This window comes from Electrophorus electricus, chromosome 1 (genome assembly GCF_041902795.1).
Source record: "Electrophorus electricus isolate QZ-2024a chromosome 1, ASM4190279v1, whole genome shotgun sequence".
NCBI classification, from domain to species: domain Eukaryota; kingdom Metazoa; phylum Chordata; class Actinopteri; order Gymnotiformes; family Gymnotidae; genus Electrophorus; species Electrophorus electricus.
This window is the reverse complement of record NC_137497.1, coordinates 23,448,721-23,460,366: the sequence shown is the minus strand read 5'-3', so window position 1 is coordinate 23,460,366 and position 11,646 is coordinate 23,448,721. Positions and strand designations below refer to the sequence as shown.

Genomic DNA, 11,646 nt, shown 5'->3' with positions numbered 1-11,646 from the left:
TACAGTAAGTTAGAATCAAACATACCAGTGAACTAGAATACAGGGATGAATGCTGATACCTAGAAGTACAAAATACATAAGGTCTACCTTAAACCATGATAAGTGCTATAAATAATGTGCTAGAGTTTGTTGAACAACATAATAAACAACACCTTACAATAAGTACATTGTACATTAATATACTGTAATAATGTAATGTAATAAGTACATTATTGTACAATAAGTACAATAAGTCAATAAGGGAGCAGTGTCAGTTTTCCTTTAAATATTCTGCAAATAGATGGGTGACTGAAGCTGTGAAGCTGTGTTTGAAGACTGCAAGGGACTCTGCTGCCCAGACAGCGAATGGGAGTTCATTCCACCATCTTGGAGCCAGGAGAGAAAATAGTCTCGATGCTTATCGTCCACAAGACCTGAAGCAAGGAACACTTAAAGTGGTGCTTTTTACAGCGTTTTAAACTGACATACAAACTGTGTTATTTTTCTCTATGCTGTAAAATATGCCGCAAAAACCGTAAACCATAAAAACAGAGAAAAAGAATGACGTACTTTGCGACATAAAACGTACAAAATGCCGCTTTTTTCCGCCGTTTTACAAACAAACCGCCTTTCATTTGAAGTGTATTTTGACCACTTTGGCTTTCCATATTCGTAACACTCGCGTAAATAGCTCACTTAATATTTTAATCTAGTTTTCATATGATGAGGAACAAGTTTGGTTCCTTCTTTTAATGAAAGAGCACTGCCAGTGATCCAGCTGTTCTTTATTCTTACTGTTGTCTTTTATCTTTATGTCCTCTGCATGGCATTTATTTAATATAAAATGTAAATGATCAACTGTCAACTTGCAATGCTAACACACATTTACTGCTATTCTTTTACTGTTAGGCTGTGTTCTATACATCATGTAGTTTTCTGATATAGGTTTACCAAATACAGGTAAACAAATAAATTATTTTTCCACAATACTTGAAACAAACAAACAAACAAACACACGCGCCCGCGCCCAGCATTCAACCATTCAGCAGATTCTTTTTTTGTCATACGCACAACATGCTATGGACGTCCACACACTCTAAATTACAGTCATCTGTAAGTTAGAGCTACAAAGTGGTTTGTTAAGTTCCGACGTGTTTCAACGTGCGGACATAGTGGAGATTTACTGTCAGCGCAGCCGCAAAACAAGTCCGTGTAGGCGGGACTGTGAATCCATTGGCTGTATAGACTAGTGTATGATTCGCTGCAGCAAAATTAAGGACAGCTAACTTTGTCTGCTGATTGGCTTAATAAAAATGACTATTATAAGAAATCGGTTGTGTAATTGTGTTCAGTCGAAAATGATTGACATGTGCTCCGCCCTCCATTTACCCACAGGTGTTCCTGTAGTCTCGCCTTTCTCAAGAAAACGAAAGTATTTTCTGAACAGTTGGCGTTGTTGAAGGTTGAGCGGGTTGAAGATACGCGCGTTTAAAAATATTTCACGGTAAGTTCATTCCATTTGTAAAAATGCGATGTCGGTGCAGTTTAAAGCAATATGTTTTGTAAGTACATAGTTCTGTTTAGGTTAATTCGTAGGTCAACCCAAAGGCGGATTAAATCTCAAGATTAAAGTCCTAACGCCCAGTACGATTGCATAGCTATATTTAAAATAATTTAAAGGGGCCAGATATATATTGTCAGTTATTGTAAAACTCGATTTCAAGTCTTAGTTAGTCAGTGATATTTTCAAATGGTCCCAGTTGAAACTCTTCTGGCCTAAACTCAAGTTCAGATTCCCTGTATAGTTCATTAGCTGCATTATTAATTATAGTTTGGGAGGGGACGGTCAACACTGATGTTTCTACGCTTGTTTCGAGTTTCTGAAGCGCAGCGTTTTGAAACACTGATACGAAGTGTGGGTCAAAACGGCCATGTCACGTGACCACGGCTAAACGAAGCTTGTGTTTTTAGAGGTGTGATACAGAACCTGCCGCTCCTGTCTTTGACTGACAGTGTCTGAAACAAACCTGAGCACACATCTGTCTCAGTCACAAACTCTATGAAGGCTTATAAGTCAAGAAAACACACCCAAACTTTAAGGGTTTTGTGAGAAGAGAGAATTTGAGAGACTGAGAGATTCATTGTTGTCTAGATAGAAGGTTATTGATGGGACATATTGACTGATAGGCTAGTGAGAGACATCCAGTGAGCAGTAGTTAGGATAGATATAGTGACATTAATATATAGAAAGTGTATGTAGAGAGAGATTCTCTGGTTTACTGACAGGAGTGATGTGCTGTATATCCACACTGTCATGATACCCCCCTGCCCAAATGTCTCTGTGTATGTGTGTGTGTGTGTGTGTGTGTGTGTGTGTGTGTGTGTGTGTGTGTTCATCTGTATGTGTTCCACACCAACTCCTCGGTGTGTATCATTAGTGTGCCTGTATATACGTCATTTGTCTAAGTGTGATTGTTGTCGATGTTTAATACTCATAGCCTGCATGCTGTCTTTGTTGTTTTATGTAAATAAATGTATTGTCATGATCAGTCCCTCCCAGCTTCCGTGTTCTGCGTTTTCCCTGTCATGTGTATTTTAGTTCCATGCCTTAGTTTCATTTTCTCTGCCCCTCCTATGATTGCTTACACCTGTCCCTCATTTCTAGCTTAAGTTCATGTATTTATATATTCATGTATATTCATAAATAAGCTGCCTTGTTCCCTTAGTTTTTGGCTGTTCATTGTTGTTGTTTACTTTCATTTTGAATTGGTGCTTGTGTGTTTACTTGAATCTGTGTTTCAAAGCCTTTGTTTTTGTTAACCTGTTTTGTTTAGCATTCGTGTTTCCTAGTCTGTTATAGCCTGCTTCTCCTGTTTACCTTCGTGTATCCTAGCCCTTGTCTTGTAATCATGTATCCCCGTACTCTTCGTGTCGGCTCTTTGACCCTGGACTGCCTTAGTGACTCTGATTTTGGATTTACTCATAGTAGATCTCGCTCTTCTCTGCGTCCACCTCCTTACTGCTCACTGTTACACGTATGTTTCAGTTTTGCGTAACTCGTCCCCACCTCCTGCTCTAAGTCCTCATCGTGACAGAAACATTGACTGTCGAAGGATGCCTGGGATGAGAAGTAAGAAGAAGGGGAAGAAAGGGTGTAAACGCCCTTGGATGGAAACCCTCCATACTCTTGGGCTCTGTACCCTTTTACCAGGCGAAATTGCCACTGGAGGATCTTGGAGGGCCCTGAGTATGGTCCTGGACTGGACTCTGCAGAGTTCTACGAACCCACTCCAGACTACCGGGACTGATACAATGAGGTCCAGTACTCGGAGTCAGACTCCACAGGGTTCTACTACCCCTCCATGGACTAGCATGAGGGCTGTGCGGATTATGAGAGGAATGGGGAGTGCAACGATGTTAGTCTGCGGATGGACTCGGAGTTCGACCGTGGGGAGGCTCCCATAACAGTGGAGGAGGTCCTCCATAGGGACCCTCCCTCGGTCAGCGACACCACGTCTGCAGATTACAAGAGCCCGTCCCTCTCACTGTCTGTCCCCGTCACGCTGTCTGTGCCAGTCACTTTGTCCCCTTTATGTCAGTGCCTGTCCCTGTCAGTGTGTCTGTTGTCGTCCTGGTCCCTGTCCTTCCCCCTGCTGTGCTGCTTGCGCTGGCCCATGTCGGATCGCTCGGTCCTCCTGCCTCGCTGTTCGGCATTGGTTTCGGGGCCACAGCCCAAAAACAGCCCCTCCCCCTAAACATCTCCCTTTGTCTCTGTGTGTGTGTTCATCTGTATGGCCACGCCCTAGTTGACGTTTACAGTTACTAATGAGCAGACACGTCACTCCGTGTGCTCTCTGTATAGGTTTAGTTTCACTTTCACGTTTTAGTGTATTTCTCCTCTGGTAATGCTGTGTTTCATATCAGCTGTACTTTCTTTGTCTATTAGTCCTTGGGTTTGGGAGGTTAAATCAGTCATTTAAATTTTAGTCATGGCCACTGCATTTCTTTGTTTATCTAGTCATTGAAGCAGTTCCAGAGAGTCGCCGCTAGATGGCACCCAAGTACCTGTTATATTGATCGTAGTATCGCCGTTATAATTGACTGTGTAAACCTTTTTCTGTTATTGTGAATGTTGTCATTTACAAACAATATTGACATTTAAAGTCATATCTGTATTTGTGTCATAGACCACAGATTGGTGACACAGACTTGATCTCATAGCATTATATAATATTCTTTACAGTTCTGTAACATCAAAGTCCATGCCTTTATTACACCTTTGAACTCAGTATGGCTTTAAGTCTAGTTCTAGCCAACACACCAGGTTGAACAAAGTATAAAGCCAACCAGTCATCCCAGTTCCCTACAGTAGTCTACTACAGTATTCTGAAACCTTGAAACAATTTTCAACACAACTGCTTTGAACATCTCAATGTTTCACAAAATGTCACTTTTCCCACCACCACCTATAGTGTACTGTAAATGTAGTGAACTACTGATGTACACTGATTAAGAACAAAGATACCACCACCTATAGTGTACTGTAAATGTAGTGAACTACTGATGTACACTGATTAAGGACAAAGGTACCACCACCTATAGTGTACTGTAAATGTAGTAAACTATTGATGTACACTGATTAAGGACAAAGATACCACCACCTATAGTGTACTGTAAATGTAGTGAACTACTGATGTACACTGATTAAGGACAAAGATACCACCACCTATAGTGTACTGTAAATGTAGTAAACTATTGATGTACACTGATTAAGGACAAAGATACCACACCTATAGTGTACTGTAAATGTAGTGAACTACTAATATACACTGATTAAGGGCATATAGCAGACAGACATGTTGACAGGGTCAGTATCACTATTTCAGCTGAACACAAAAGTAACAGTGACAGAATGTTAATGCAACAAGAAACAGAATAAATTAATTCAATGTAAATATGATGATGAATTTATATTTGAATTTCTTTGGGTGTGTTAAGTACTCGATGCTGGATATGTGGGGTTAATTAATGCTTTAGCTGTTGATGGTCAAGTTGCCTGTGCTTTAAAACAGAGTGCACATATACGGGCTGTTACAGTATCTGAGTACCATATATGTAAACATGCACATATATATAATAACATAAGATGTCCTCATCCACATGTATTACACACTGTGTTACTTTATTTATTTTATTTTATATGTCTGTATTTTTATATTATTTTTTACTTCATGTTTCATGTTTGACATCATGCTTTTTATTTTTTTATATGTTAATGTGAGTTTTGTCAGGCATTCACTCTGTGTGTATGAACTGTTGACAGGTAGCAGCATCTCCAGTGTCCAGCTGTGTGTGTGTGTGTGAAGAGGAACAACTCCATGATGGAGCCTCATAACTCCAGCAGTGGAGGAGGAACCTCTGACCCACGGTGAGGAGCTTTCCATCAGCACTTAATCTGAGGAAACAGGAAGAGGGAATATTCAGGATAAATGAGATGTAGTGAAGGATGTAATTACTCAACACTTTCCTCATCTTCATCAGGGTAAAGAGAGCAGAGCCTCCAGCACCCAGCTGTGTGTCTATGAAGAGTGAATCACCTCCAGCACCCAGCTGTGTGTCTATGAAGAGTGAATCACCTCCAGCACCCAGCTGTGTGTCTATGAAGAGTGACTGGTCCATGGATAATGCTCCTGACCTCAGCAGTGGACCTGTGACCTCAGTCCTACAGTGAGTGACACATTACACACTCAGATTCTTTCATAAGTGGGATAGATGTCTTCCTGACAGTGTATGAGGGAGTGAAGTTCCCCCAATATTACAACAATAATACCCCAGTAAACAATGTCACCATTCTACAGGTCAAACTAATAAGGTTGGACCAGACACTGTTTTTCATCAGAAGTGGCTGAGGGTTTTCTGGCCCTTAAACATCCCTTCACTGCTGAACTCTTTTGTTTGTTCATACTATTAAACAGTAAAAACACCTGTTATGTCTCCACCAAGCACTCCCCTTCACTCCTTCACTCCCTTCACTCCTTCACTCCCACCACTCCCCTTCACTCCCTTCACTTCTTCACTCCCTTCACACCCCATCACTCCCATCACTCCCATCACTCCCATCACTCCTCACTCCTTCTTCCCAGTAGTGTAGGGGGTAGAACAGTGTGGTCTTGCTCACCCACTCCTTCAGGTCAAACCCTCTCAGTTGTTGGTTTCCTGTTCAGTTGTGTTTTACCTCTTTTGTCCCCTTCCCTGTTCCACCTCAAATGTGTTTGGGTCCATCTAGGAGGTCCTGCTTACCTGAACAGGTGGGACAGTCCAGTTCTGTGAGACTGACACTAATAAAACAATAATGGTGGTTCTGGTGTCATTAGTTTTAGAAGCTGTGGTACATGCAGGTGGATGAGACGTCAGGATACAATTGCAGAGGACATTTATTAGGCCACAGGACTCACTGTCATAACAGGAAGAACCACACAGGACACAGACAGACTGGAGTAATAAAAAAACCACACAGGACACAGACAGACTGGGGTAATAAAAAACCATACAGGTCACAGACAGACTGGAGTAATAAAGAATCGCACAGAACACAGACAGACTGGGGTAATAGAGAACCACACAGGAGACAGACAGACTGGGGTAATAAAGAACTACACAGGACACAGACAGACTGGGGCAATAAAGAACCACACAGGACACAGACAGACTGGGGTAATAAAGAACCGCACAGGACACAGACAGACTGGGGTAATAAAGAATCACACAGGACACAGACAGACTGGGGTAATAGAGAACCACACAAGAGACAGACAGACTGGGGTAATAAAGAACTACACAGGACACAGACAGACTGGGGCAATAAAGAACCACACAGGACACAGACAGACTGGGGCAATAAAGAACCACACAGGACACAGACAGACTGGGGTAATAGAGACATTGCAGAAAGGGGAAATTTAGCTAGTATCCCATATCAGTTAACTCCAGCCAGGCATGTAACTTTGCTGTGGAGTCTGTGGTACTGGAGACCCCTAGCCATACCACACAATGTCAGAGGGAAGGAACATTCCTTCACCTTTCTAACCACAAAGATGGTACAGCCTCACTGACACAATCTGCAAGAATCATTTCCCATCTCCTACTGTTCAAAACCATCACAAAAGAAGAAGTCAAAAAATGTTTTTAAAGAATGATTTGATCTTTAGAAACCCTAGCATCTGTCATAGATGTGGGCAGTTTTTGGCTTTAAAAGAAAAATAAATCGTAACTACCAAACTGAAAGATTATTGGACACAGTATGGAACAAATCACAAAAATGAAAAGATGAGAGATGATGAAAAGATGAGTTAAATTGGCTTAGAGAAGTTAAAGCTTTATTTGTTAATAAGGAATGTTGTTAGTGGTTCATGGTCTGAGCAGTGTGCAGTGGTGTGACTGACACCCCTCACTTCCTGACTCTCTCTGGGTCTGATCTGATGTCTGATTGATGTGTGACTGGTTCCCAGTACAGTGACACAGAGATTCTGCACCAGGGCAACATGGAAATAAACGAAACGTGTTTAATACTGTAAACAGGTTTCATGATGTGTATCATACGAACACATAACATTTAAAGTATTCATAAATGATCTGCTGCTGATCTCAGACCTGTGTTGGTTTTGTAGCACCACAGCAGGGTCAGTAAGATGAGGAACAGGACCAAACTCAGTCCCACAGCCAAACCAACCAGGCCAAGAGAGGAGGAATCACCAGCTGAACTCATGGGAACTGAACAAAGCACATTAATTACAAAATTATTTGTTACATGTTTGATCTGTTCCCTCTTTTAAACTGATTGTTAAGAAACATTTAAATTAACTGTTTTCTGACCCCTGAGACCCAGCTGTGTGGTGACTCTCCTCTCTCTGGGTGTTTACAGTAGTAGACACCCTCATCTGACTTTGAGACAGTACGGATGGTCATTTCTCCTGCAGTCTGGGTCTGGATGAGTGATCCATCTTTATGTAAATCAACTGTGAGGTGTGATGTGATAGTGGGGTGAAGTAAACAGTGTAGAGTCAGAGGATCTCCCTCAGTCACAGGATGGACAAAACTCTCCAGAATCACACCACCATCTAGACCAGAGAAAACACTTTACTCATCTGTTACAGAGAGAAGGATTCCAGCATGAACACTGAGTATTACATAACAGGTTTGGGACACAGAATATAAATACAATACACCCAATCTTTGGAAAGTAGAATAATGTCACACACACACACACACACACACACACACACACACACACACACAGAGAACTGTTAGAGTAACAGCTTTCTTTATTACCCTGGTTCTTGGTCAGTATCTGATAGTTCTGATAGTGTCCACAGCCTGTTAGGCTTCACCCCTGATTATCCTGCCTGCTGCCCCACAGCCGCTCTGTTACACCTCTCTCTCTCTCTCTCTCTCTCTCTCTCTCTCTCTCTCTCTCTCTCTCTCTCTCTCTCTCTCTTTTTGTTCTGGTGCCCTCTGTTCTGTGTGGATGGAGTGCATATAATTGTTTATGTTCCAGTGTTCATTTTCTTGTGTTCATTTCCCATTATCTGGTGAAGCACCATTCACATAAACATTATTCTACATCACCAGAGTGAGGGCCAGGGGCAGCTTCTCTGGTTATTCTGCTCTACTGTCAGTACAGTGTTTGGGTTGAAGCCATGTATCACATCATCATCAGCATCATGTACACAACCATGAATTTAACTTGGATTCATGTTTATAAACTGTAGATTATCCATTAAAGTCTTTGTTTTGTTTGTCCACAGTGACCAGAAGAAGCCTGTAAACATTTCTAAAGAAAAGCTGGAGTCAGTGTTCAAGGTGTGTGTGTGTGTGTGTGTGTGTGTGTGTGTGTGTGTGTGTGTGTGTGAGTGAGAGTGTGTGTGTGTGTGTGTGTGTGTGTGTGTGTGTGTGTGTAAGTGTGTGTGTGTGTGTGTGAGGGGGAAGGGTCTTTATCATTAGAGTGTGTGGATCACAGATCATGATGAGACTCTGTGGTTTACTGGTTCATGCTTTACTTTAATGGCTTTTTGTAATTTAACTGATAATGAACGAAACTCAAACTTCACAAACTATTCTAACTTTCTAAAATTAACTAACATTTAAACTTTAAGATACAGCTCAGTTAATGTGATGCTTATGTTCTTTTATAAACCATAATGTGCACATGACCACCCAATCCCACTCAGTTCAGTCCTCTCTTCTGTTTAATTGATTATCCTGTGTTAAAAAGATCTGTATATGACACTAGTTTTACTGATAATGTTTATTCAGGAGCTGGAGGACAAAATCATCTCTCTGGTGAAGAATGAGCTGAAGAGATTTAAGAATCTACTGAGCTCAGATTACCCAGCATGTACTGAGAGACAGGTGGAGGATGAGGAGGATCAGAGCAGTGTCAGAGAGGGGGCTCTGGAGATCACACTGCACTTCCTGAGGAAGATGAACCAGAAAGACCTCGCTAACACACTACTGACCAGTAAGAGCTCTGGGTCATGACATTATTACATTTAGCAGGTGCTTTTAATGAAGGAAAATAAATACTTACAATTGTGAGTACAATTCAAGCAATTGAGGGTTAATGGTCTTGCTCATGTGCCCAACAGCCTTCTGATTGTTGGTACAGTACATTAACTGCTGGACTATGTGTCATGTGTTTGCAGAATGCTGAAGTTTTGAGGATGCATTGTTATTCTTTAGGGCTGAGATTTAATTTGACCAAGGAGATTTGACCACAAATCACTGGCAGATGTTAATTTTTTTTTTCTATGTCCACATACACCCCCCCCAAGTATCCAAGTATATGTTCATGAATGAATCATATGAGAGTTTGGATACAATTGCAATCAGGTTTACTCACAAGTGGAATAGTTCAAGTGGTCAGACACTTAATGTTAAAAGGATCACTTAAAATAAAGTGTCACTTTATTCTTTGGAACTGAGATTGGAACACAGGTCCTATCTCACAGATCACATTAGAACACAGGTCCTATCTCACAGATCACAGGTTGTTTCCCCCCCACACTCCTTGTGTGTGTGGTGGAACCTCAGCTGGTTTCTAACTACTCACCATTCAGTGTTATTGATAACCAGTAAATATTATCAACAAAACAATGTATAATACAATGTCCATTGAAATCTTGAAATCTAAGGCTGTCAGTCCCTGAATTGACTAAGATTTACCACTGGAAGTTTCATGCCCAATCTAGCAGGAATAAACAATTATTTATTTATTTAAATTGTTATTTATAACAATATATTTATCTCTTTTCCTGTAACTCCTGTAATGAGTCTTTTATGAATGAATCTGAATCTAAAAGAGATTAGCATGTTGTCATGTTGTCGTTCTGTTGTCTTCCTCTTTTATCAGAACTTGGCCCTGCTTGCAACAGAAAGCTCAAATCCAAACTGAGGGACAAATGTCAGAAGATTCATGAAGGAATCTCACAGCAGGGAACCACAGCACTTCTGAATGAGATCTACACAGAGCTCTACATCACAGAGGGAGGGAGTGGAAAGGTTAATAATGAGCATGAGGTGAGACAGATTGAGGCAGCATCCAGGAGACCAGCAACACAGGAGACATCCATCAAATGCAGTGACATCTTTAGACCCTTACCAGGACAAGACAAAGCCATCAGAACTGTGCTGACTAAAGGAGTGGCTGGAATTGGCAAAACAGTCTCTGTGCAGAAGTTCATACTGGACTGGTCTGAAGGAAACATAAATCAGGATGTTCTCTTCATATTCCCACTTCCTTTTAGGGAGCTGAATTTGATGAAGGAGAAAAAGTTTAGTCTGGTGGAGCTTCTTCATCGCTTTTTCCCAGAAACATGTGAATTAAAACCTAAACATTATGCCAGCTACAAAATTATGTTCATCTTTGATGGTCTGGATGAGTGTAGACTTCCTCTAGATTTCCAGAACAATGAGAGATTGTGGGATGTATTAGAGTCAACCTCAGTGGATGTGCTGCTGACAAACCTCATCAAGGGGAATCTGCTTCCCTCTGCTTTCCTCTGGATAACCTCTCGACCAGCAGCAGCCAATCAGATCCCTCCTGAGTGTGTTGACCAGGTAACAGAGGTAAGAGGGTTCAGTGAACCACAGAAAGAGGAATATTTTAGGAAAAGAATCAGTGATCAGGGCCTGGCCAATAGAATCATCACACACATGAAGTCGTCAAAAAGCCTCTACATCATGTGCCACATTCCAGTCTTCTGTTGGATTGCAGCCACTGTTTTAGAGAGAATGTTGGGTGAAGCAGAGAGTGGAGAGATCCCCAAGACTCTGACTCAGATGTTCACACACTTCCTGATCTTTCAGCTCAGACACAAGGATCAAAAGTATGGACAAAGTATGAAAGGACAAAAAGGTCCCACTCACCCATGTCACAGGAGAAAACATGTTTTGGCACTAGGAAAACTGGCTTTCCAACAGCTAGAAAAGGGCAACCTGATCTTCTATGAGGAAGACCTGAGAAACAGTAGCATAGAAAGAGAAATGACAGTGTATTCAGGAATGTGCACTCAGATCTTCAGAGAGGAGTTTGAGCTACAACTGGGGAAGGTGTTCAGCTTTGTACATCTGAGTGTTCAGGAGTTTCTGGCTGCTGTATATGTGTTTATT

General features: G+C 41.4%; 1 protein-coding gene across 1 annotated transcript in view; it reads left to right on the top strand.

Moving 5' to 3' along the window:
- Positions 1-1,389: 1,389 nt before the first annotated feature.
- Positions 1,390-11,646, top strand: part of LOC145659476 (NACHT, LRR and PYD domains-containing protein 3-like) — a 30,874-nt gene continuing 20,617 nt past the window's right edge. The window contains exons 1-6 of the mRNA XM_081722241.1: positions 1,390-1,483; positions 5,303-5,407; positions 5,521-5,706; positions 8,784-8,838; positions 9,292-9,496; positions 10,388-11,646. The exon at positions 10,388-11,646 is cut by the window's right edge and continues 542 nt beyond it. Of these exons, the coding sequence (XP_081578367.1) occupies positions 5,358-5,407; positions 5,521-5,706; positions 8,784-8,838; positions 9,292-9,496; positions 10,388-11,646 (1,755 nt within the window). The 5' untranslated portion in view covers positions 1,390-1,483; positions 5,303-5,357. The remainder of the gene's footprint in view (positions 1,484-5,302; positions 5,408-5,520; positions 5,707-8,783; positions 8,839-9,291; positions 9,497-10,387) is intronic.